Source organism: Cetorhinus maximus, chromosome 5 (genome assembly GCF_964194155.1).
Source record: "Cetorhinus maximus chromosome 5, sCetMax3.hap1.1, whole genome shotgun sequence".
Taxonomy (NCBI): Eukaryota; Metazoa; Chordata; class Chondrichthyes; order Lamniformes; family Cetorhinidae; genus Cetorhinus; species Cetorhinus maximus.
The window spans coordinates 162,668,437-162,695,009 of NC_135883.1; the positions used below are offsets into that span (position 1 = coordinate 162,668,437).

At 49.2% G+C, this 26,573-nt stretch overlaps 1 protein-coding gene across 1 annotated transcript; it reads right to left on the reverse strand.

Annotated features, from left to right (window-relative positions):
- Nucleotides 1-19,669: 19,669 nt before the first annotated feature.
- LOC144681148 (left-right determination factor 2-like) lies at nt 19,670-25,188 on the reverse strand. The gene is made up of 4 exons (XM_078542875.1): nt 24,879-25,188; nt 22,069-22,312; nt 21,383-21,619; nt 19,670-20,000 (listed from the first exon to the last, which is right to left on the reverse strand). The coding sequence occupies exons 1-4, from the start codon at nt 25,186-25,188 to the stop codon at nt 19,670-19,672; spliced, it is 1,122 nt and encodes a 373-aa protein (XP_078399001.1).
- Between the last annotated feature and the right edge of the window lie 1,385 nt (nt 25,189-26,573).

A 26,573-nucleotide genomic window follows, 5' to 3' on the forward strand; every position in this document is an offset into this window, starting at 1 on the left:
TGCTGCCTGCATGAAATTCCTCAAGGTGTTCAAGGAGAAGGGAGCAGCCCCGATGTCGAGTTAGATTAGCAGCCTCAATGTTGAATTAAACTAGCAGCCCCGATGTGGAGTTAGACTAGCAGCCTCAATGTTGAATTAAACTAGCAGTCCCGATGTCGAGTTAAACTAGCAGCCCCGATGTGGAGTTAAACTAGCAGTCCCGATGTCGAGTTAAACTAGCAGTCCCGATGTCGAGTTAAACTAGCAGCCCCGATGTCGAGTTAAACTAGCAGCCTCAATGTTGAATTAAACTAGCAGCCCCGATGTCGAGTTAAACTAGCAGCCCCGATGTGGAGTTAAACTAGCAGTCCCGATGTCGAGTTAAACTAGCAGTCCCGATGTCGAGTTAAACTAGCAGCCCCGATATCCAGTTAAACTAGCAGTCCCGATGTCAAGTTAAACTAGCAGCCCCGATGTCGAGTTAAACCAGCAGTCCCGACGTCGAGTTAAACTAGCAGCCCCGATGTCGAGTTAAACCAGCAGCCCCGATGTGGAGTTAGACTAGCAGCCCCGATGTCGAGTTAGACTAGCAGCCCCGATGTCGAGTTAAACCAGCTGTCCCGATGTCGAGTTAAACTAGCAGCCCCGATGTCGAGTTAAACCGGCAGCCCCGATGTCGAGTTAGACTAGCAGCCCCGATGTCGAGTTAAACCAGCCGTCCCGATGTCGAGTTAGACTAGCAGCCCCGATGTCGAGTTAGACTAGCAGCCCCAATGTCGAATTGAACTAGCAACCCCGATGTCGAATTAAACTAGCAGCCCAGATGTCGAGTTAAACTAGCAGCCCCGATGTCGAGTTAAACTAGTAGCCCTGATATCAAATTAAACAAGCAGCCCCGATGTCGAGTTAAACTAGCAGCCCCAATGTTGAGTTAGACTAGCAGCCCCGGTGTCGAGTTAAACTAGAAGTCCGGATGTCAAATTAAACTAGCTGCCCCGATGTCGAATTAAACTAGCAGCCCCGATGTCAGGTTAAACTAGCAGCCCTGATGTCGAGTTAAACCAGCAGCCCCGATGTCGAGTTAAGCTAGCAGCCCCGATGTCAAGTTAAACTAGCAGCCCCGATGTCGAGTTAAACCAGCAGTCCTGATGTCGAGTTAGACTAGCAGCCCCGATGTCGGGTTAGACTAGCAGCTCCGATGTCGAGTTAGACTAGCAGCCCCGATGTCGAATTAAACTAGCAACCCCGATGTCGAATTAAACTAGCAGCCCAGATGTCGAGTTAAACTAGCAGCCCCGATGTCGAGTTAAACTAGCAGTCCCGATGTCGAGTTCAACCAGCAGCCCCGATGTCGAGTTAAACCAGCAGTCCCGATGTCGAGTTAAACTAGCAGCCCCGATGTCGAGTTAAACTAGCAGCCCCGATGTCGATTTAAACTAGCAGTCCTGATGTCAAGTTAGACTAGCAGTCCCGATGTCGAGTTAGACTAGCAGCCCCGATGTCGAGTTAGACTACCAGTCCCGATGTCGAGTTAAACTAGCAGTCCCGATGTCGAGTTAAACTAGCAGTCCCGATATCGAGTTAGACTAGCAGTCCCGATGTTGAGTTAAACTAGCAGCCCCAATGTCGAGTTAAGGTAGCAGCCCCGATATCGAGTTAAATTAGCAGCCCCGATGTCGAGTTAAACTAGCAGCCCCGATGTCGGGTTAAACTAGCAGTCCCGATGTCGAGTTAAACTAGCAGCCCTGATATCAAATTAAACTAGCAGCCCCGATGTCGAGTTAAACTAGCAGCCCCGATGTCGAGTTAAACTAGCAGTCCTGATGTCGAGTTAGACTAGCAGTCCCGATGTTGAATTAAACTAGCAGCCCCGATGTCGAGTTAAGGTAGCAGCCCCGATGTCCAGTTAAACTAGCAGCCCCGATGTGGAGTTAAACTAGCAGCCCCGATGTGGAGTTGGACTAGCAGCCCCGATGTGGAGTTAGACTAGCAGCCCCGATGTCGAGTTAAGGTAGCAGCCCCGATGTCCAGTTAAGGTAGCAGCCCCGATGTCGAGTTAAATTAGCAGCCCCGATGTCGAGTTAAACTAGCAGCCCCGATGTGGAGTTAAACTAGCAGCCCCGATGTGGAGTTAGACTAGCAGCCCCGATGTGGAGTTAGACTAGCAGCCCCGATGTGGAGTTAGACTAGCAGCCCCGATGTGGAGTTAGACTAGCAGTCCGAATGCCATCACCAGATGCTGTCATGCTTTACCTCCAGAAGGACTCCTGTAAGGGGTGAATATTCTCACCAAGCACTCAGTGGAAAATATTCAACCTGACAGTGGCTCCTGTGCAGGTTACCAACCCAGGTGATTTAACCGAGGAGGGGTCGTCTGTCCTGTTCCCCGGACACCCCGATCTCTTCCTTTCTCAAAATGGCCCCTACTAGACCACAGTCAGCACAGTGGTTTAACACCTTAGCCTAAATAAGCATCTGTGTTTGCGGTTGTGGTTCAGTTTTTGCATTGTCCAAATGGGACATGCAGATTATCATTTGGACAAGGTCCAGATGTCAGGCACGGGGATAAAACACACAGCTGTTTCCCTTTGACACTGTCTGCTACTGGCCACTTGCCCCTCTGAGCAGCTAATTTTACTGCCAGCCAAGGCCCAAACACAGACACACAGCAGAAAGCTTCTGTGCTAAGGGCAGCTGTGGCTCAGTGGACAGCGCTCCCACCTCTGAGTTAGAAAATCACAGGTTCAAGTCTCACTACAATGGGTGACAGTGAAAGGCAGTGAAGGAGGTACACCCATTGACCTGGCCTTCTTCATTAAGGGATTTGAAGCTGCAGAACTACTGTCTGCTGGGCTTCCCCAGTACTGGATACTTTGTCGTGACGTTCAAGAATGTTGCTGCCTGCATGAAATTCCTCAAGGTGTTCAAGGAGAAGGGAGCAGCCCCGATGTCGAGTTAGATTAGCAGCCTCAATGTTGAATTAAACTAGCAGCCCCGATGTGGAGTTAGACTAGCAGCCTCAATGTTGAATTAAACTAGCAGTCCCGATGTCGAGTTAAACTAGCAGTCCCGATGTCGAGTTAAACTAGCAGTCCCGATGTCGAGTTAAACTAGCAGTCCCGATGTCGAGTTAAACTAGCAGCCCCGATGTCGAGTTAAACTAGCAGCCTCAATGTTGAATTAAACTAGCAGCCCCAATGTCGAGTTAAACTAGCAGCCCCGATGTGGAGTTAAACTAGCAGTCCCGATGTCGAGTTAAACTAGCAGTCCCGATGTCGAGTTAAACTAGCAGCCCCGATATCCAGTTAAACTAGCAGTCCCGATGTCAAGTTAAACTAGCAGCCCCGATGTCGAGTTAAACCAGCAGTCCCGACGTCGAGTTAAACTAGCAGCCCCGATGTCGAGTTAAACCAGCAGCCCCGATGTCAAGTTAGACTAGCAGCCCCGATGTCGAGTTAGACTAGCAGCCCCGATGTCGAGTTAAACCAGCCGTCCCGATGTCGAGTTAAACTAGCAGCCCCGATGTCGAGTTAAACCGGCAGCCCCGATGTCGAGTTAGACTAGCAGCCCCGATGTCGAGTTAAACCAGCCGTCCCGATGTCGAGTTAGACTAGCAGCCCCGATGTCGAGTTAGACTAGCAGCCCCAATGTCGAATTGAACTAGCAACCCCGATGTCGAATTAAACTAGCAGCCCAGATGTCGAGTTAAACTAGCAGCCCCGATGTCGAGTTAGACTAGCAGCCCCGATGTCGAGTTAGACTACCAGTCTCGATGTCGAGTTAAACTAGCAGTCCCGATGTCGAGTTAAACTAGCAGTCCCGATATCGAGTTAGACTAGCAGTCCCGATGTTGAGTTAAACTAGCAGCCCCAATGTCGAGTTAAGGTAGCAGCCCCGATATCGAGTTAAATTAGCAGCCCCGATGTCGAGTTAAACTAGCAGCCCCGATGTCGAGTTAAACTAGCAGTCCCGATGTCGAGTTAAACTAGCAGCCCTGATATCAAATTAAACTAGCAGCCCCGATGTCGAGTTAAACTAGCAGCCCCGATGTCGAGTTAAACTAGCAGTCCTGATGTCGAGTTAGACTAGCAGACCCGATGTCGAGTTAAACTAGCAGCCCCGATGTCGAGTTAAGGTAGCAGCCGCGATGTCCAGTTAAGGTAGCAGCCCCGATGTCGAGTTAAATTAGCAGCCCCGATGTCGAGTTAAACTAGCAGCCCCGATGTGGAGTTAAACTAGCAGCCCCGATGTGGAGTTGGACTAGCAGCCCCGATGTGGAGTTAGACTAGCAGCCCCGATGTCGAGTTAAGGTAGCAGCCCCGATGTCCAGTTAAACTAGCAGCCCCGATGTCGAGTTAAATTAGCAGCCCCGATGTCGAGTTAAACTAGCAGCCCCGATGTGGAGTTAAACTAGCAGCCCCGATGTGGAGTTAGACTAGCAGCCCCGATGTGGAGTTAGACTAGCAGTCCGAATGCCATCACCAGATGCTGTCATGCTTTACCTCCAGAAGGACTCCTGTAAGGGGTGAATATTCTCACCAAGCACTCAGTGGAAAATATTCAACCTGACAGTGGCTCCTGTGCAGGTTACCAACCCAGGTGATTTAACCGAGGAGGGGTCGTCTGTCCTGTTCCCCGGACACCCCGATCTCTTCCTTTCTCAAAATGGCCCCTACTAGACCACAGTCAGCACAGTGGTTTAACACCTTAGCCTAAATAAGCATCTGTGTTTGCGGTTGTGGTTCAGTTTGTGCATTGTCCAAATGGGACATGCAGATTATCATTTGGACAAGGTCCAGATGTCAGGCACGGGGATAAAACACACAGCTGTTTCCCTTTGACACTGTCTGCTACTGGCCACTTGCCCCTCTGAGCAGCTAATTTTACTGCCAGCCAAGGCCCAAACACAGACACACAGCAGAAAGCTTCTGTGCTAAGGGCAGCTGTGGCTCAGTGGACAGCGCTCCCACCTCTGAGTTAGAAAATCACAGGTTCAAGTCTCACTACAATGGGTGACAGTGAAAGACAGTGAAGGAGGTACACCCATTGACCTGGCCTTCTTCATTAAGGGAAGCTGCAGAACTACTGTCTGCTGGGCTTCCCCAGTACTGGATACTTTGTCGTGACGTTCAAGAATGTTGCTGCCTGCATGAAATTCCTCAAGGTGTTCAAGGAGAAGAGTGATCACCCACAGGTGGGAATCCTCACGGTAGAGCCACTCTTTACTCTCCCATCGCAACGGGACCGTGTGGTGACTGTGCCCCTCTACAACCCCCATGTTCCTGTCATTGACGTGCTCACCTTCCTCGCCTGGTGCATCGACCAGCTTGGGAACTGCACTGAGGTCAAAGACGCCTTCGGGATTTGGACCAGCAGATAGCAGGTCAAGGTGATTCTGGAGATGGGTGTAAGAAGGGAGCAATCCTCCCCTCCCCTCACCAGCTTTGCTATTGGGGAATCCACAGGTACCTTGTCTACTCCGGGCAGCCCAAAGTGTCTTGTCCCTGCGGCCAATCTGATCATGTGGCAGCCCAACTGCAGCACCGCCATCTGCAAAAGCTGCGAGCAGACCGAGTGCCTCAGCCTGTGGGTGTGGGACAGGCCACCCCTACCACCCCTGCCCCAGTTATGCACAGGCGGCCAAAACGACGGGCGGGCGATAGCAAGCTGACACAACAGCGAGGGTGACTTCCACCCAGGAGACTTGCAACCCTCCACCCACCAAGCCCTCCAGTGCGCAGAATGGGACAAAGGAGGACAGAGAGAGAGGGACAAGAGGAAGGAAAAGCATGAGGCAGCAGACAGTCAAACAACAGCAAAGTGCCCCCACCGAACCCCCACCACCCACTCCTCACTAGACTGAATCAATGGAGGAGGAACCAGCAGAGGATCAACCTAATGAAGCAGCTGGCGGCTGGTGATGAAGACCTGGAAGAAGAAGGGACCAAGGCAAGTGGCAAGAGGTGAGTCCCATCCGACACAGACAATAGGACCTGCTGCTCCTCTTCGGACAAAGAAGGGCAAGGGCGCCACCTACAGAAGAAGCAGCAAAGCTCCAGGGAGCTGGAGGAGGAGAGACCCAGGTTCCAAAACATTGGAGACAGCAAAGAGGCCAGTGCACCCCAACTTCAACCTCAAAGCGGAGAGGCCAGTGCACCCCAACTTCAACCTCAAAGCGGAGAGGCCAGTGCACCCCAACTTCAACCTCAAAGCGGAGAGGCCAGTGCACCCCAACTTCAACCTCAAAGCGGAGAGGCCAGTGCACCCCAACTTCAACCTCAAAGCGGAGAGGCCAGTGCACCCCAACTTCAACCTCAAAGCGGAGAGGCCAGTGCACCCCAACTTCAACCTCAAAGCGGAGAGGCCAGTGCACCCCAACTACAGGAACCCCAGAGCAGTGAAGCACTCAGCACATCCCAGCTCCGGGAAATCGAGAGCAGCAACACCCCCTGGAGGGGGAAATGGACGGGGGAGATTTCTCCAACAGAGAACAATCCAAACATTGCTCCTTGCATGAATCCCCCAATGCCCCCCTGGCTGAACATTTCTAAATGGGGTGGGCCACAACTGCTTCCTCAGCCAATCACAAGTGAGACAATTTGCAAACACTATGGCCGGGATAATGCGGCCACATCGTGGTGGGACCTGCCGCAGGGGATTCAGTGGCCCAGACAAAAGCCCATTGCCTTTCGGTGGGGCTGGACAATCCCGGCGGCAGGCAGGGCTGGAAAATCCTGCCCTCTGGGTATGCAGAAGCAGACCAAAGGGCTGGAACTGTCAAAGACACCAGGCCTGGTAAGCGACAAAATGTTTTAAAATGGGGATAAAGATTGTTTCCATCACATGCATACCAATAAATCTACTTCACAATGTGTTGCGGCCTTGGATTACCTAGCCAAGGTCAAAGCTGAGCTGTTGTTTCTGCAGGAGTGTGCGATACCGCACCTCAGCTCCTACAGGCAATGGTCACGATGGTGGTCCCATGGGCCATCGATCTGGTCGGGCGGAAATGGCTCTCGTTCCTCCGGCCTGGGTATTCTGCTGCGGGGAGGCAACTTCACCGTCTCCGAGGTTAAGGAGGTGGTGGGTGGGTGCCTCCTCGTAGCAAGTGTAATGTACAATAATGCTCCGCTCCGGTTAACTAATGTGTATGCCCTGGTCAGAACAGTGAGTGGCTGGCGGGTCTACAGCTCCCACTCCCGCTGGTGACATCCAGGCCAGTCATCCTGGGCGGATCATCAATGCAGCTGGACGATCCAGCAGGGCCGACAGCAGACTGGACTCCTGACAGAAACAGTAAAAGATGCCAAGCTGTACGATATCTTCAGCTATCCTGCAGACGGAGCGCAGCGGAGATACCCCTGGTCACAGCCTCACAGGTCCGTCCATTCCAGGATAGACTCCCTGTTTGTGTCCCGAGCGTTCATGGTCAGATCCATCGATATCAAGCAAGTGTTCTTCTCAACCACTGACTGTGCATATGTGTGCTTCAGCGAACATGTGTGTGTGTGTATTTGAGTGCATGTGTGATTGTGAGTGTGCATGTGAGCTTGCACATGTGATTGTGTGTCTGCGTGTGTGAATGTGAGTGTGCTTCCACACGTGTGTACATGTGTGTGAGACTGTGAGTCTGCCTATGTGCGAATGAATATGTGTGTACGTGTACATGTGAGAGTTCATGTGTGAATGTACGTCAGTCTGGGTAAGCATGAGGCTGTTTGTTGTGTGTATTTATTTGTGTGTGAACTTACATGTGGGTTAAGCATGTGGCTTGGGATGTGCCACTGGTGAGGCTAGCATATCTGCCCATCTCCAATTACCCTCAAGAAGGTGGTGGTGAGCTGCCTTCTTGAGCCGCTGCAGTCCATGTGGTGTAGGTAAACCCAGTGTTGTTAGGGAGGGAGTTCCAGGATTTTGACCCAGCGACAGAGAAGGAACAGCGATATATTTCCAAGTCAGGATAGTGAGTGACTTGTAAGGGAACTTGCAGGTGGTGGTTTTCCCATGTGTCTGCTGCCCTTGTCCTTCTAGATGGTCTTGGGTTTGGAAGGTGCTGTCTAAGGAGCCTTGGTGAGTTACTACAGTGCATCTTGTAGATGGTACACACTGCTGTTACTGTGCGTCGATGGTGGAGGAAGTGAATGTTTAAGGCGGTGGATGTGGTGCCAATCAAATGGCCTGCCTTGTCCTGGATGGTGTCAATCTTCAGTGTTGCGGGAGCTGCACTCATCCAGGCAAGTGGGGAGTATTCCATCACACTCCTGACTTGTGCCTTGCAGATGGTGGACAGGCTTTGGGGAGTCAGGTGGTGAGTTACTCACCACCGATTAATTAACAAATTAATTAAGGGTCAATTAGGCTCGCTACCAAGCCAACTGACCCTCCTAATATGCTGTCCAGGCCATAAAAAGTTTGGTGTGGGCAGTCCTGTGGGGGTGGGTAGCTCAATTGTTTAAACAAATGCTTCAAGGAATGGGAAGTAAGGCGGGGGTGGGGGTTCCTATATTCGAGGGTGTTCCCTTTATAAACCGCCCCCTTTGCTTCCTACCTGCCTGCTGCCTTAAACCCATCACCCCCAACCCCCCACCTAACTGGACCAAACCCTCCCTGACCAAGACCTTCACTTGACTGTCTCCAGGGATCCATGGCCCTTTCCTGCTCCCCTGTTAGACCCCCGGTAGTGCCCGCTAATGCGCTGTTGGCGCTGCTGGGACTGATGGAGCTGCCGGTCAATCTGATTGGCCGGCAGCTCCCGAGGGTGGGACTTCCTCGCCAAGAAAGGGGTGGACCACAGGCTGCCCATTTAGCCCGCCCACATCACTTTACTCCGCCAAAGGTCTTGCTGTATGTGGGCACGCACTGATCTGAGTCGTCGCGAATGGTGCTGAACATTGTGCTATCATCAGCAAATATCCCCACTTCTGACCTTATGATGGAGGGAAGGTCATTGATGAAGCAGCTGAAGATGGTTGGGCCTGGGACACTACCCTGAGGAACTCCTGCAGTGATGTCCTGGAGCTGAGATGACTGACCTCCAACAACCACAACCATCTTCCTTTGTGCAAACTACAACTCCAACCAGTGGAGAGTTTAACCCCTGATTCCCATTGACTCCAGTTTGATCACTAGGGTGATCAAATGCGGTCTTGATGTCAAGGGCAGTCACTCTCGGGAGTTCAGCTCTTTTGTCCATGTTTGGACCAAACTGTAATGAGGTCAGGAGCTGAGTGGCCCTGGCAGAACCCAAACTGCATGTCAGTGAGCAGGTTATTGCTGAGTAAGCGCTGCTTGATAGCACTGTTAACAACACTTTCCATCACTTTGCTTTTGATTGTGAGTAGACTCTGATGGGGCAGTAATTGGCTGGGTTGGATTTGTCCTGCTTTTTGTGGACAGGACACACCCGGGCAATTTTTCACATTGTCAGCTAGATGCCAGATTTGCAGCTGTACTGGAACAGCTTGGCCAGGGGCATGGCTGGTTCTGGAACACAAATCTTCAGTACTAAGAACAGAAGATCATAAGAAATAGGAGCAGGAGTAGGCCATTTGATCCCTCAAGTGTGCTCCACCATTCAGTAAGATCATGGCTGATCTGATTGTAATCTTATCTCCACTTTCCTGTCTGCTCCCCATAACCCTTGGCTCCTTTGTCAATCAAAAGTCAATCTAACTCAGCCTTGAATATATTCAATGACCCAGTCTCCTCTGCTCTCAGTGGCAGTAATCACAAAGATTAATAACTCTCTGACAGCGGAAGTTCCTCCTTCATCCTAAATGGGAGAATCTAGTTCTAGATTCCGGGAACATTCTCTCAGCACCCCCCCCTAAGTCATCTCAGAATCTTATATGTTTCAATAAGATCACCTCTCATTCACATCTCATACCACTGCCAGGTTGTAAGGTCCTATAGCCTTTGCTGCGTAATGACAAAGGAAAATTGAAGCCACGATGAATTGACCTAATTCTACAGAAAAAAAATAAACATTTTTGGCAGTTAACAAACATGCGAGTTTCAAAAGACATTCAGTACTAGAAAGGTTAATCTGTTCTGTTTCATTTCAGAGTATGTGTGTGTGCGTGTGTGTATCTGTGTGTGTGTGCGTGTTTGTGTGTGTCTGTGTCTATGTGTGTGTGTGCCTGTGTGTGTGTGTCTGTGCGTGTGTATGTCTGTGTGTGTGTGTGTGTGTGTGTCTGTTCACGTGTGTGTGTGTGTGCGCATTTGTGTGTGTCTGTGTATGTGTGTGTCTCTGCGTGCGTGTGTGTGCCTGTGTGTGTGTCTGTGTGTGTATGTGTGTGCCTTTGTGTGTGTATGTGTGTGCCTCTGTGTGTGTGCCTGTGTGTGTGTGTGTGTGTGCCTGTGTGTGTGCCTCTGCATGTGTGTGTGTGTGTGTGTGTGTGCCAATAGCAAGCCTATTCAAACAACAACTTTGTTTGTAACTCCCAATCCACTCTTTGCAGCTGTGTCTGCGTACACTTGACATCCAGTCACAATCTACATAGGAAGACCAAACTTTTCCTTATGGGTTTTTTCTATATTGAAAACCACTTCTTGGTTTTCAGTGTCACAGGTCTATATTCCTCTTGTATGTCCTTTTGCTTGAACATTAATTACTGGTCCTTCAGCCGTTTCTTGATATCATGAGGAGTGAATCAAATTGGCTGAAGACTGGGACCTGTGATGTTGGGGACCTCAGGCATTTGGCACTTCTGGCTGAAAATGCTTCAGCTTTGCCCTTTTTTTTGCACTGATGTTGGGCTTCCCCATCATTGGGGATGGACACGCACACAGTGTGAGAGTGTGGGTTTGAGGGTGTATGAGTGTGAGAGTGTGGGTTTGAGGGTGTATGAGAGTGAGAATGTGGGTTTGAGAGTCTGTGTTTGAGTCTGAGAGTGTGGGTTTGAGAGTGTATTAGTGTAAGAGTGTATGAGTGTGAGTGTGTGGGTTTGAGTGTGAGAGTGTGGGTTTGAGTATGAGCATAGGTTTGAGTGTGAGAGTATGGGTTTGAGTGTGTGTGTGTGTGGGTTTGAGAGTGAGTGTGGGTTTGAGTGAGTGTGTGGGTTTGAGTGTGTGTGGGTTTGAGTGTGTGAGTGTGGGTTTGAGTGTGTGTGTGGGTTTGAGAGTGAGTGTGGGTTTGAGTGTGAGTGTGGGTTTGAGTGTGTGTGTGTGGGTTTGAGAGTGAGTGTGGGTTTGAGTGAGTGTGTGGGTTTGAGTGTGTGAGTGTGGGTTTGAGTGTGTGAGTGTGGGTTTGAGTGTGAGTGTGTGGGTCTGAGTGTGAGTGTGTGGGTTTGAGAGTGTGTGGGTCTGAGTGTGAGTGTGTGGGTTTGAGAGTATGTGTGGGTCTGAGTGTGTGTGTGGGGGTCTGAGTGTGAGTGTGTGGGTTTGAGGGTGTATGAGAGTGAGAATGTGGGTTTGAAAGTCTGTGTTTGAGTCTGAGAGTGTGGGTTTGAGAGTGTATTAGTGTAAGAGTGTATGAGTGTGAGTGTGTGGGTTTGAGTGTGAGAGTGTGGGTTTGAGTATGAGCATAGGTTTGAGTGTGAGAGTATGGGTTTGAGTGCGAGAATGTGGGTCTGAGTGTGAGAGTGTTGGTCTGAGTGTGAGAGTGTGGGTTTGAGAGTGTATGAGTGTGTGTGTGTGGGTTTGAGTGTGAGAGTGTGGGTCTGAGTTGAGAGTGTGGGTTTGAGGGTGTATGAGTGTGAGAATGTGGGTTTGAGAGTGTATGTTTGAGTCTGAGAGTGTGGGTTTGAGTGTGAGTTTGAGTGTGAGCATGGGTTTGAGTGTGAGAGTATGGGTTTGAGTGTGAGAGTATGGGTTTGAGTGTGAGACTGTGCATGAGTGTGTGGGTCTGAGTGTGAGAGTGTTGGTCTGAGTGTGAGAGTGTGGGTTTGAGAGTGTATGAGTGTGAGTGTGAGAGTATGGGTTTGAGAGTGTATGAGTGTGAGTGTGTGGGTTTGAGTGCGAGATTGTGGGTCTGAGTGTGAGAGTGTGGGTTTGAGAGTGTGGGTCTGAGTGTGAGAGTGTGGGTTTGAAGGTGCATGAGTGTGAGAATGTGGGTTTGAGAGTATATGTTTGAGTCTGAGAGTGTGGGTTTGAGAGTGTATTAGTGTAAGAGTGTATGAGTGTGAGTGTGTGGGTTTGAGTGTGAGCATGGGTTTGAGTGTGAGAATATGGGTTTGAGTGTGGGAGTGTGGGTCTGAGCGTGAGTATGTGGGTCTGAGTGTGAGAGTGTTGGTCTGAGTGTGAGAGTGTGGGTTTGAGAGTGTGTGTGTGGGTCTGTGTGTGTGGGTTTGAGTATGAGTGTGGGTCTGCGAGTGTATGTGTGAATGTGAGAGTATGGGTTTGAGTGTGAGAGTGTGGGTTTGAGAGTGTGTGTAGGTTTGAGTGTAAGTGTGTCATTCTGAGTGTGAGAGTGTGGGTTGAGTGAGTATGTTGGGTCTGAGAGTGTATGTGTGAGTGTGAGAGTATGGGTTTGAGTGTGAGAGTGTGGGTCTGAGTGTGAGAGTGTGGGCTGAGTGTGAGTGTGTTGGTCTGAGTGTGAGGATGTGGGTTTGAGAGTGTATGAGTGAGTGTGTGGGTTTGAGTGTGAGTGTGGGTCTGAGAGTATATGTGAGAGTGTGACTTTGTGGGTCTGAGTATGAGACCGTGGGTCTGATTGTGAGAGTGTGACTTTGTGGGTCTGAGTGTGAGAGTGTGGGTCTGAGTGTGAGAGTGTGACTTTGTGGGTCTGAGTGTGAGAGCGTGGGTCTGAGTGTGAGAGTGTAAGTTTGTGGGTCTGAGTGTGAGAGTGTGGGTCTGAGTGTGCGTTTGTGGGTCTGAATGTGAGAGTGTGTGTCTGAGAGCATACGTGAGAGTGTGACTTTGTGGGCCTGAGTGTGAGAGTGTGAGTCTGAGTGAGAGTGTGTGGGTCTGGGTGTGAATGTGTGGGTCTGAGTGAGTGTGTGGGTCTGAGTGTGAGTGTGGGTCTGAGTGTGAGAGTATGGTTCTGAGTGTGAATGTGTAGGTCTGGGTCTGAACATGGGTCTGAGTGTGAGTGTGTGGGTCTGTGTGTGTGTGTGGGATTGAGTGTGAGTGTGGGTATGAGAGTGTATACCTGAGTGTAAGTGTGAGAGTGTGGGTCTGAGTGTGTGAGTGTGGGTCTGAGTGTGAGTGTGTGGGTTTGAGTGTGTGTGTGGGTCTGAGCGTGAGTGTGTGGGTTTGAGTGTGACTGTGGGTTTGAGAGTGAGTGTGGGTTTGAGCGTGAGTGTGGGTTTGAGAGTGAGTGTGGGTCTGAGTGTGTGTGTGGGTTTGAGAGTGAGTGTGGGTCTGAGTGTGAGTGTGTGGGTTTGAGAGTGAGTGTGGGTTTGAGAGTGAGTGTGGGTTTGAGAGTGAGTGTGGGTCTGAGTGTGAGTGTGTGGGTTTGAGAGTGAGTGTGGGTTTGAGAGTGAGTGTGGGTTTGAGAGTGAGTGTGGATCTGAGTGTGAGTGTGTGGGTTTGAGTGTGGGTTTGAGAGTGAGTGTGGGTCTGAGTGTATGTGTGGGTTTGAGAGTCAGTTTGGGTCTGAGTGTGAGTGTGTGGGTTTGAGTGTGAGTGTGGGTCTGAGTGTGAGTGTGGGTCTGAGTGTGAGTGTGAGTTTGAGTGTGTGTGTGGGTCTGAGAGTGAGTGTGGGTTTGAGAGTGAGTGGGTCTAAGTGAGTGTGGGTTTGAGAGTGAGTGTGGGTTTGAGAGTGAGTGTGGGTCTGAGTGTGACTGTGTGGGTTTGAGAGTGAGTGTGGGTCTGAGTGTGAGTGTGGGTTTGAGAGTGAGTGTGGGTTTGAGAGTGTGTGAGTCTGAGTGAGTGTGGGTCTGAGTGTGTGTGTGGGTTTGAGAGTGAGTGTGGGTCTGAGTGTGAGTGTGTGGGTTTGAGAGTGAGTGTGGGTCTGAGTGTGTGTGTGGGTTTGAGAGTGAGTGTGGGTCTGAGTGTGAGTGTGTGGGTTTGAGAGTGTGTGGGTCTGAGTGTGAGTGTGTGGGTCTGAGTGTGAGTGTGTGGGTTTGAGAGTGAGTGTGGGTTTGAGAGTGAGTGTGGGTTTGAGAGTGAGTGTGTGGGTTTGAGTGTGGGTCTGAGTGTGAGTGTGAGTTTGAGAGTGAGTGTGGGTTTGAGAGTGTGTGGGTTTGAGAGTGAGTGTGGGTTTGAGAGTGAGTGTGTGGGTTTGAGTGTGGATCTGAGTGTGAGTGTGAGTTTGAGAGTGAGTGTGGGTTTGAGAGTGTGTGGGTTTGAGAGTGAGTGTGGGTCTGAGTGTGTGTGTGGGTTTGAGAGTGAGTGTGGGTCTGAGTGTGGGTTTGAGAGTGAGTGTGGGTTTGAGAGTGAGTGTGGGTTTGAGAGTGAGTGTGTGGGTTTGAGTGTGGGTCTGAGTGTGAGTTTGAGAGTGAGTGTGGGTTTGAGAGTGTGTGGGTTTGAGAGTGAGTGTGGGTCTGAGTGTGAGTGTGGGTTTGAGAGTGAGTGTGGGTCTGAGTGTGAGTGTGGGTTTGAGTGTGTGTGTGTGTGGGTTTGAGAGTGAGTGTGGGTCTGAGTGTGAGTGTGGGTCTGAGTGTGAGTGTGGGTTTGAGAGTGAGTGTGTGGGTTTGAGTGTGGGTCTGAGTGTGAGTTTGAGAGTGAGTGTAGGTTTGAGAGTGTGTGGGTTTGAGAGTGAGTGTGGGTCTGAGTGTGAGTGTGGGTTTGAGAGTGAGTGTGGGTCTGAGTGTGAGTGTGGGTCTGAGTGTGAGTGTGGGTTTGAGAGTGAGTGTGGGTCTGAGTGTGAGTGTGGGTTTGAGAGTGAGTGTGGGTCTGAGTGTGAGTGTGTGGGTTTGAGAGTGAGTGTGGGTTTGAGTGTGAGTGTGGGTTTGAGTGCGTGTGTGTGGGTTTGAGTGTGAGTGTGGGTTTGAGTGTGAGTGTGGGTTTGAGTGTGTGTGTGTGGGTTTGAGAGTGAGTGTGGGTTTGAGTGAGTGTGTGGGTTTGAGTGTGTGTGGGTTTGAGTGTGTGAGTGTGGGTTTGAGTGTGTGTGTGTGGGTTTGAGAGTGAGTGTGGGTTTGAGTGTGAGTGTGGGTTTGAGTGTGTGTGTGTGGGTTTGAGAGAGAGTGTGGGTTTGAGTGAGTGTGTGGGTTTGAGTGTGAGTGTGGGTTTGGGTGAGTGTGTGGGTTTGAGAGTGAGTGTGGGTTTGAGAGTGAGTGTGGGTTTGAGTGTGAGTGTGTGGGTTTGATAGTGAGTGTGGGTTTGAGAGTGAGTGTGGGTTTGAGTGTGTGTGTGTTTGAGTGTGTGTGTGTGGGTTTGAGTGTGAGTGTGTGGGTTTGAGTGTGTGAGTGTGGGTTTGAGTGTGTGAGTGTGGATTTGAGTGTGAGTGTGTGGGTTTGAGTGTGTGAGTGTGGGTTTGAGTGTGTGAGTGTGGGTTTGAGTGTGAGTGTGTGGGTCTGAGTGTGAGTGTGTGGGTTTGAGAGTGAGTGTGGGTCTGAGTGTGTGTGTGGGTTTGAGAGTATGTGTGGGTCTGAGTGTGTGTGTGGGGGTCTGAGTGTGAGTGTGTGGGTTTGAGAGTATGTGTGGGTCTGAGTGTGAGTTTGAGTGAGTGTGTGGGTCTGACAGTGAGTATTAGTGTTTTGGTTTTATTCCATGCCTCTGAAAGCAGGTCCTTGCAGCCTCCTGGTCTCTGGGGTTACCAGTCCTCATGGACATTTCTCATGAGCAGCCTGGGTGGGAGTCCCGGCTGGAACCCGCACGCTGCTCTGTCTACTGGCCGCTTCTGGAAAGATTTGGAAATGAGGCACTGTGTCGGCTGGCTATTCGGCCACAGGGTGTGTCGCGGCGTGGGCACTGGGACCTGTCCTCACACCGACACCCACACATCGTGACTCCCAACACTGGAGGCTCGTGTATCTGGTGGTCACTAGACAGCCATCAGGCGGCTGGTACCTAAACCAGGGGCTCTGGAGAGGTGAGCATGCTGACTGAGTGGGTGCTAAGAGACTGGGAATATTGTTGTGTATTGCATTTAGACAATAAAGAGAAACAGCAGCAAGTCTAATTTCACCGTCTTTCGTTTTCCTCTGAAAACAAAAACATGAATTGTCCATTAACGATGTCCCAGGTCGCACAGCCGACCTCAGGTACAAGGCTTGATTAAATTTCCTTCTGCTCCATTCTTTCGGTGTAAATAAGCTGCTAATGCTGCTCTTCCTGCGTGACAAGGGGCTGCTAACGCACAGACTGGGTACCTGTGGGATTTCGGATGAGCCCAAGTTTACAGAGGGCAGAAGTTGTGTTGGAATAATGTTGGGGGGGGAGGGTCAGTGAAAAATTCAACAGATGGGTGGAGGCAGAGTGGGGGGAGATGGACAGTACATATTCAAGTTCATTCAATGATTGCAGACAGTCCCAAATGGTGGTGGGGAACCTGCTATTTCACACGTAGACGTCTTAACGCTCCACACACAAAATAACTCCTTAATCTCTCCCTTTGTTCCCTTTGACAATCTCAAATTTACACCTTCCCCTGAGTTTTAATGTGTTCGTTTTCTGATTTTTATCCTGACCTGCTGAATATTTGGAATTTATTTTTTAAAATTTTATAGATTTTCAGCCTCTGAAGTGTTTTGCCAATTTTTAAAAATAATAATCCCTTCATGGCCTCTCCTCTCCGGATCTCTTGTGATCTCCCTCAGCTCTATCACCCCACTGAGATATCTGCCCTCATCCAGCTCTGGGCTCTTAGCCAGTTTTAAAGACTCCACTGAGGTAAAAGCAAAATACTGCGGATGCTGGAAATCTGAAATAAAAACAGGAAATGCTGGAAAAGCTCAGCGGGTCTGGCAGCATCTGTGGACAGAGAAACAGTTAATGGTTTGACTCTAAGAGTCACAGAATCACACAGTGCAGAAGAGGCCCTTCGGCCCATCGAGTCTGCACCAACACGTCAGAAACACCTGACCTACCTACCTAATCCCATTTACCAGCATTTAGCCCATAGCCTTGAATGTTATGATGTGCCAAGTGCTCACCCAGGTACTTGTTAAAGGATGTGAGGCAACCCGCCTCCACCACCCTCCCAGGCAGTGCATCCCAGACCGTCACCACCCTCTGGGTAAAAATGTTTTTCCTCACATCCCCCCTAAACCTCCTGCCCCTCACCTTGAACTCGTGACTGACCCTTCAACTAAGGGGAATAGCTGCTCCCTATCCACCCTGTCCGTGCCCCTCATAATCTTGTACACCTTGATCAGGTCGCTCCTCAGTCTTCTCCGCTCCAGCGAAAACAACCCAAGTCTATCCAACCTCTCTTCATAACTTAAATGTTCCATCCCAGGCAACATCCCGGTGAATCTCCTCTGCATCCCCTCCAGTGCAGACTCATAACATTAACTCTGTTCCTCTCTCCACAGACCTGTTGGGCTTTTCCAGCATTTTCTGTTTTAAAATTTATGGCCTCTATTTACTGACTAGGGGAAAGTTTGTGCAGGAAGTCCTGGACAATGAGGAGGAATGGGATGGGGAAGTGGGGGAGGGGACACAGCTCCTAGAGAAAGGAGAGAGCAATGGAGGGAGTAGATGATGGAGCTAAATGTGCAATGTACAAGCTGTGAGGAGGGGAAGGGCTGCCTAGCCAGAGTGCAACTGAGTAGGAGCACCTTGTCACTTCCTGTGGGTGAGATCAGGATGCTACCCTCACCTTCACTGCTCCATGACCCCCAAATGTTAAGTATTCCCTCCCCACCACCCCCATACCCTGTTATTATCACCACGCTTCTGTATTTAGAATCAAACCACAATGAAGGAGGCCTTTTGGCCCATCGTGTCCATGCTGGCTCTTTGATAGAATTATCCATTTAATCCCCACTGCCCCTGCTCTTGCCCCAGAGCCCTGAAAAACCTTTCACGTTCTGGAATTTATCCAATTCCCTTTTGAAAGTTACTATTAAATATGTTTCCGCGACTTCTGACAGTGCAGCGCTCCCTCAGAGAATAGCACCATACATCCCGACTGGGATTAACTCAATATATAGTTTATTTAATTTTTATTTACAAATATCATACATGCTTTTGAAATCGCGGTGTGGTCATGATGCCAACCAGCATGATTCCATACACATGGAACATATCCCATCATATTACAGAAGAATCTTTTCTCTAATAAATGACAATGTAAATCACACTGAAAGCTCCAACTTTCATCTGGTCTTGACTGACCAATCTCAAATCTCTGGATCCACATCACAAAATTGTGTGATTTATTTTTCCTCCCTTGGTCACCCCAATAGAAGATCAATGGCTGGCGGAGGAGAGCGCAGGGGGGCAGTGTGTGGGTCTGAGTGTGAGAGTGTCGGTCTGAGTGTGAGAGTGTGGGTTTGAGGGTGTATGAGTGTGAGAGTGTTGAGTTTGAGGGTGTGGGTTTGAGTGAGTGTGGGTTTGAGTGTGAGCGTGGGTTTGAGTGTGAGCGTGGGTTTGAGTGTGAGCGTGGGTTTGAGTGTGAGCGTGGGTTTGAGTGTGAGCATGGGTTTGAGTGTGAGAGTGTGGGTCTGAGTGTGAGTGTGTGGGTTTGAGTGTGAGCATGGGTTTGAATGTGAGAGTATGGGTTTGAGTGTGATAGTGTGGGTCTGAGCGTGACTGTGTGGGTCTGAGTGTGAGTATGGGTTTGAGAGTGTATGAGTGTGAGTCGGTGTGGGTTTGAGTATGAGTGTGGGTCTGAGAGTGTATGTGTGAGTGTGAGAGTATGGGTTTGAGTGTGTGAGTGTGGGTCTGAGTGTGAGATTGTGGGTTGAGTGTGAGTTTGCTGGTCTGAGTGTGAGTGTGGGTCTGAGTGTGAGAGTGTGGGTTTGAGGGTGTATGAGTCAAAAGCCACTTCTCTCGAATGATTCCGATACAACTAAGTGCTTCTAATGTTTTGGCTGCGTCTCGGTCGAATGGGAAATGCGTCTTTACAACCGGGATGTAACCAAGAGTGCTGTCTTAAAAACTGCCCAGCTCATCTTGGGACTGGAGCAGGCATTGGTCCAGTAGTGTAGTGGTTCTATTAGTGGATAAATAATGCAGTAACTTAAACTAATAACCCAGGAGGAGGAGTTCAAATCACACCATGGCAGTTCGAGTATTTAAATTTGGGGAGGGGCATAGTGATTTATTTCAGAGTATTTTCAGTAAAAGTGACCATGAAGCTGATTCAAAAACCCAACTTGTTCACTAATCTCCCTTTAGGGAAGCAAAGCTACCATCCTAGTTTACCTGGTTTGGACCTATATGTGACTCTGGTCCCCGCACCAAGGTGTCCGACTGTGAGGTGGCCTAGTAAGCCAGGGCTTGGTTGCACCAAATCGGTACCAGCAGTTCGTAAAGATAACACCACCATCACCACCTTGGCAGGGCAACTAGAGGTTGGCAATAAATGCCAGCGATGGCCAGATTGAATAAAAAGCAACGGATCAGGCATGAATGGTTTGTGATTCTAAAACCCTGGAGCCACAGATTAAAAAAATTTGATGATGCTCCACCAACTGAGCTGCCCAGTTTCCCGATCACGGCAATTCCCCTCTCCCAGCTAGCCCACATCCAAATCACCTGCCGACATTCAGTTGCCCGGGCTACTCAGAGAGCAAGGTGGAGACGCATGTGTCAGTAACCATGGAAACACCGGGCCGCAAAGCCTTCATGGAACGGGGGAGTCAAGGAAAAGGACAAAGCAAGGCCTGAGCATCCCATAAACCCACGGAGGTCGCCGTTATATCACTGAGACATTGTCTGTGGTGCAGCCACACTTCTCGATGATCATGTTGGGGAACTCTGCCACCTCGATCTCGGTGTAGTCGCCCCTCTTCACCAGGTACATCACGGGCAGTGAGGCGCTCTCCACCACCGCGCAGCTCCTCTCACCATACTCAAAGGGCCACTGTGGCTGCTTGCAGCCCCCCACACAGTGAAAGGCCTGGTAGCCGGGGGGCTCGATGATCCAGTACTGGGTCCAGGTCAACTCCCTGAAGTTGATGAAGTATTCCTGCCTGCAGCAGGTCCCGCTCCTCCGGGTTCGGCTCCCTCCACAGTCCCCAGCAGCTCTAAAAATAAAGGAGGAAAAGAAACAGGTTTGTAAAAAGCCACCATTTATTGCCCATTCCTAATTGCCCTTCAAGAAGGTGGTTGTGGCAGCGTTTTTGGTCACACAATCTCTGGATCACCAGTTCAGTAATGTAACCATTACACTACTAGACCCCACAGCAGTACAATGCACGATGGAAAATAAAATCATTCTCCCCGTCCCTGACACCCGACTCAAACACTTGGACTTACTGCTCCCATTAGGTAAATGATTCCAATCAGCCTATAACATCCTGTTCACCCCTCTGCCGCTAAATCCCCCTGCCCAACCCCTGACCCCCACCCATCCCTCTGCTCCAGATCCCCTAATGACCCTAATTCCATGTCCTCAATCCCCTTGACCATCCCTCTATCCCTGATTATATCTCCTCCCTAAATTTCTGTGTCGCAGTAGCAGAGGACGGACCAGACGGAGTGTGTAACTGGGAGTTCCCAGACTTATTTGCTGCCAACTCCACAGCAGGAGAAAGCACACAGTAAAATCAGGTGGACCCCATTCAGGGTCAGCATGACATTCAGCCTCATTCGAAACAATGAGTCTTTCAACTTCATGCCTGCAAGGAATTTCTTGTGCTACCGTCTTGTGTCCAAATGTATTTCCAAGTATGCTAATGGCTCACACACTAGTATCTGTACACTAATACTCACACACTAGTATTTGCAGCCTTGCACCCACACACTAGTATCTGTACACTAGTAATCACACATTGGCATTCATAGACTTGCACTCATACGCTCATATCTGTAAACTAGTATTAACATACAGAAATTCACAAACCTGCACTGTCAGACTGCTATCCATACATTAGTATCTGTACACTGGTATCTGTGCTTTAGCATCTGTACTAATATCTAATTTGTGCATTAGTATCTGCATTCACACACAGGTATTCACACACTTGTATCTGCACGCCAATCTCCACCCTGTGTTGTTTGAAAGCTGGAGTGACTCGTTTTTTTACACAGAGAGTGTCGCACTAATATCTTCCAAGTTGCCACCCCCCCAGGGTTAACCTGGAATCTCCAGGAATTACAAATTAATTTCTCGGACACTGCTGCGAGCAAACCAGGAGAGGAATCACTGAGGCGTTACATAAAAATGGCGTTCCTTTAATTGCCTCCGAACCAATTTCTTTATGCTAGAAATATTGGAGATGCAGTATTTCACTAAAAGTCAAGGTGAATCCAGTCGGAAACTAAGAACTCTGCCTGGCTTTCCAACTGACCGTGGGAAGATTGTGCAACTAGATGGCCAATAGGAGGTCCTGTGACTAGATTTGGTTACCCTCGGGAGGGTCTTAAACTCTTAAATTCTGCGAGGACTCAGCTAAAAGATACCTACCCATACTCGCTGAAGTTGAGGGTGTACAGGACCAGCTCTGGTTTTCCCAGCTTCCGGTCAGCAGGATTCTGGGAAGTGAAGCTGACGAATCTGGCCAGCTGAGCCGCGTGCCGCCCTGGTCGCTCAGCTTCGATCCAGACCTCCAGGTACATCTCGCTCTCCTTGGTGTTCTGCCAGTAGTGGACGGCCTGGGTGACGTCGAACATTTTCCAGCCAGAGTCGAGAATGGGGACCAGCCTGTCAACAGGGTGGGAGACACAGTGTTATCACATCAGCACAGAAGCAACTCCCATTTGGAAGCTCAAAGGGGCGTAAATCCAGACTAAATCTGCAGGACCGATACTTCAGGTTATCTATCTCTGAAACAGGTGGAACTGGTGACTCCGAATCTGTTTCCCAAACTTCTCCACTGCTCGAGTTTTCCCCACCCCACAACTGGGACTGTTCGAGACCAATTGATAGAGGTCAGGAACTCCATTATTGTTGTATCGTGTAATTATCAGGATGACTGAAAGTGAACTAGATGGACTTTGGTCTGTATGAATCTCCTTTCCACACCCCTAATCCTCATTGGCAGACACTCCGGATCTGCCTCAGGATGGCCCCGGCAAAGGGGATTGTTAGCCAAATTTCAGAGGGGATGGCTGGAGAGAAGGAGGAAAAGCACGCGGGGGCTTTGTTCTTACCTGGAGTCTATGAGTGAGGTCCTGTTACTGCCGTCAGCCAGAATCTTGACCCAGTACACGCTGACCCTGGCGTTGTTAACCGGCCGGCTGTGTCTCCTGGGAGGGAGCTCCCCCTTGTGGATGCCTTTCTTGAAGAGTTTGAGCTCCGCCATGGACACCTCGCTGTTTTCAGGGATCAGCCCCTTCATATCAAAAACCAGCCTCTGCCTGCTGGGGTCCGAATAAAGCACGTCTCCTGTCGTATCTGGGGAAATGGAGCAGAGCAATGTCAAACGTGACATATGTTTGTGAGGAAGAACAAGATACAAAAACTAAGTGGAACAGGAGTAGGCCATTCAGCCCCTCATGCCCGTTCTGCCATCCCATTAAATCATGGCTGATCTCAATCTTATCCCCGTCTACCCCTCCTATGTTGCTAGTCTTGGTTCCGTAACCCTTTGAGCACCTTGCCTGGCATAAATCTATTGATCTCACTTTTCACCAACCTTTGAAAAGGCAAAGCACTTGTGGCTGTTGTACAATTTTAAAGGGGGTGCAGGAACAGAGTGGCCTAGGGAGTTTATATACACTCATCGTTGAAGGAGGTAGGACAAATTGAGAAGATTGTTCCTTGGCATTATAAACAGAGGCGTAGAATGCAAAAGTAAGGATGTTACACATTGACCTTGATAGGGAGCTTTACAGCTTTATAGCTGGTGTTCAACTCTGGCACCACACTTTTAGTAGGAAGGGTGTCAAAGCCTTGAAGAGGGTGTGGGAAAGATTTACCAGACAGATGAGAGACTTCAGTTATGTGGAGGGACTGGAGAAACTGGAGAAACTGAGATTGTTCTCCTTTGAGCAGAGACAATTTTAAGGAGAGATTTATTAGAGGCGTTTAAAATTATGAAGTGTTGGAGAATCGTTTACCACTGACAAGAGGGTCAGTAACCAGGGGACACCAAAAGAATTGACAAAAGAACCAGCGGGGAGATGAGGAGAATGAGTCATTATGACCTAGAACGCAATGCTTGAAAGGGCGGTGGAGGCCGATTGAATAATAACTTGCAGTGGTGAGTTGGATGAATACTGAAGGAGTTACAGTTTGCAGGACTATGTGGAAAACTTGGGGGAGTGGGACTAACTTAATGGCTCCTCTAGAAGCATTGGCACAGGCATGGTGGGCCCAGTAGCCTCCTTCTGTGTTGTAAAATGAGACAGGCAGTTTATAATCTCGTTTCCAGCTTTATTGTCCAGGAATATTTGTGTCTTTTCTTCAGAAGACATCATGTTAAAATTCTGAGAGTTAACTGTGCATTCCAGACAGTGCAAAATCGGCTGAAGCCTTTGTAATGCGTCAGGCTGTGTGAATCACTCAACAATTTGCAGCTATAATTGTAAAAAGCCCTTTCAGACAAGGCTGAGGCTGTGTGTGTGTGTGTGTGTGGAACACGTTTATTAGTAACTGATTAGATTTACACAAGGTTTACACCACACCAGAAAATAAGCTTGTGAAGCCTAGACCAAGTTAGCCCAGTCCAAGCCTCACAGTGGTCTCAATGGGCTGGGATGGGACAGCAGGGAAATCAGGCAGGTTTCTGATTCCCACTGGGGTGAGGCAACACTTGGTTGATGAGACCACTGAAACTGTCCCTTACCCCAGTCTGAGCCAATGATATTTTAGGCAAACTTTAGCCTGGGTGGGCAGGTCACAAAACTTTTTTTTTTTAAAAATGAAGCTAGGGACAGACGTTTGACAATTACTCCTAGGGGATGGTAAAAATAAGTATCTTTTCATTGGAAGGAATATTAAAATTCGAATGTGTTACTGCAAGTGACAGTCTAAATCAAGTCAGGACATTTAAAAGGAAATTAAAACCTGAGGAAATTAATTCTAAAGGGTACAGGGGATTGGATTAGATTTTTTTTTTTGGAAAAATATACTTTTCATAAAATATCTGGAAGAACATACCAAACCATTTCAAAATCACCATCACAAAGGCGCAATCAGGTTCAACTTTTACAACGTGTATCACAAGGTGCATCAACACAATAAATTAATATCACAATCATTTTCAGACATTCATTTTGAGCTGTACAGCCCGAGGGACTCTCAACAGTTCCCAGCCCCTCGGTGCACTGTGGCAGAAAGGTCTTAAGACAGGGACCCTTCCCCATTGCGCCTTTGCGGCGGAGTTGGATTAGATATCCTGACTGGGGGAACAAGCACACACAGGGACACAGTGAACAGCCTCAGTTCTGCACTCTTTATCTCCTGGTCCTAAACTTACAGGAGATTACAAACAATTTGAAAGATTTGGCCTGTGACTGCATCCACGCTCCCCGGGCTACACGCACAAACTCTTTGAGTTGGTAGCACTCTTGCCTCTTCGGCAGAAGTTGTGAGTTCAAATCCCACTCCAGAAATTTGAAGGCGTGATATAACACCGCAGGGAGTGGAGCACAGCAATGCTGGAGATGGCATCTTTCAGATGAGATGTTAAACCGAGACCCTGTCTGCTCTCTTGGGGAGGTGTAAAAAATCCCTGAGTGATATTTGGTCAACATTTAGTTTTCAACCAACGTCAAGAAAACAGATTAGTCATTCATTTGATCGCTGTTTGTGGGATCTTGCTGTGCACAAATTAGCTGCTGTGTCTCCTACATTAAGACAAGTGACTACACTTCAAATAAAAAACTTCATTGTCTGTAAGTCTGCGAAAGGCGCAGTAAAAGTGTAGGTTCATTCTTTTTACATGCACGCATTCACTCCCTGGATTAAGGTGATTAATAACGGCAGAGATATGAACATTACCTAAAGCATTACTTACCTGAATTGCCTGGAACTCCTCTTAAGATGCCAGCCAGACTGGGCAGGGCTCTCCGCTTTCTCTCCTTGTCCGCGTGGACCTTAAGCATGGAGATGTACTTGTTCCTCACATGAGCCGGGACCACCACATTCTCCAGGTCTCTCTTGGCGAGGCGGGGAGCCTCTGTCAGCCCCAGTTTCCCAAGCATGGCAGCCTTGACCTCCTCGGCATAGTGATGGTGGTGGTGGTGGTGGTGGATCCCATCAGACAGCACTGACCAGAGTAAGGTACAGAGGACCCCGAGCGACAGCGTATTCCAGCCGTTGACCATTTTTTTTTTAACCAAGGAGGGATTTCCTTTAACTTCTCAGAGGCATGCAATGCAGGGAGAAGGTTCCCTTTTCTGTTACTCCTGCCTGTTTTAGCACAGCTCCTGCTAAGAGCAACTTTACTAAGACAGTCCACAGTCTGACTGAGAGCTGTTGGCAGCAGCTTTTAAAGAGGGGGCCAGGCATTGATCTCCAGTCCAGACAGAGGTGGATACACAAAAATTGAAAGGAGGCACTGAAACATCAAAGAGGCAGGAGGCTTAACAACGACCCCCACTTAAAACAGAATGACTGACAGTTTTCACCTTCTGTAGAAATCCTCCAGTATTAACTCAATCATGTATCCCTTTCCACTTTTCACCCATGCAGATTAACAAAACTGAAGCCTCAAGCAGATTTTTTTTATTTTTAAAAAATACTCCCAAAGGTCTTTAATGCTTTTTAGCAATCACTCTCTAACAGGATGCTTAAGAGCTGGCCTGTCCAACCAAGCTGCATTTTCACTCTGTCTCATTAAAGTGGTGCAAATTTGTGCAGCAAGAGATTTGACCAAGATTGGCTTGTAGATCTACCCAGGGAGGTGGTGTACCACAACAACAACAACTTACACTGATATAGGGCCTCTAGCTGGTGAAACACCCCAAGGCCCTTAACAGGACCGTAAATCGGACAAAAAATTCACACTGAGTCACAAAACGAGACGATGCGGTGACCAAAAGTTCGGGCAAAGAGGTAGCTTTAAGCAGTGCCTTAAAGGAGAACAGGAGGGGTACACAGGCAGGGAGGCTTAGGGTGGGAATTCAAGAGCTTAGAGCCCAGGCAACTGAAAGCACGGCCACTAATGGTGGAGTGAAGAAAATAGGGGATGCTCAAAGGGCCAGAATTAGAGGAGCACAGATAATTCGGAGGGCTGCAGGGCTGGAGGAGATTACAGAGAAAAGGGGGGGTAGGAGGAGATTACAGAGATAGGGGGGTTGCTGGAGGAGATTACAAAGATAGGGGGCTGGGGGAGATTACAGAGATAGGGGGGGCTGGGGGAGATTACAGAGATAGGGGGGTGCATGAGGCCATGGAAGGACTTCAATGCAAAGACAAGAGTTTTAAAATTGAGGTGTTGCCAGACCAGGAGCTGGTACAGACCTGGCCTGTGAGCACAGGGATGATGGATGAATGGGTACTTGGTGCGATTAGGATCCGGAACAGCACATACTCGATCTCTCGAAATCAGATTTAAAAAGAAACGAAAGTATGTGCTGGGTAAATTGGTCTCACTTGCAAGTCAGGTGGGTGTGTGGTGGTAACAACACTAACAATGGGCATCGCCACCGCCCCCCACCTACCCCCCGACCCCCCCCACCGCCCCCCCAACACCCACCACCCCCCAACC

Excerpts from the sequence above, each read along its gene's own strand:
- LOC144681148 (XM_078542875.1), bottom strand. The coding sequence starts at position 25,188 with ATGGTCAACGGCTGGAATACGCTGTCGCTCGGGGTCCTCTGTACCTTA. Across the intron at positions 21,620-22,068 it reads ACCTCACTCATAGACTCCAG|GCTGGTCCCCATTCTCGACT; the intron begins GTAAGAACAAAG and ends CCCTGTTGACAG. Across the intron at positions 20,001-21,382 it reads CTCAACTTCAGCGAGTATGG|AGCTGCTGGGGACTGTGGAG; the intron begins GTAGGTATCTTT and ends CTTTATTTTTAG.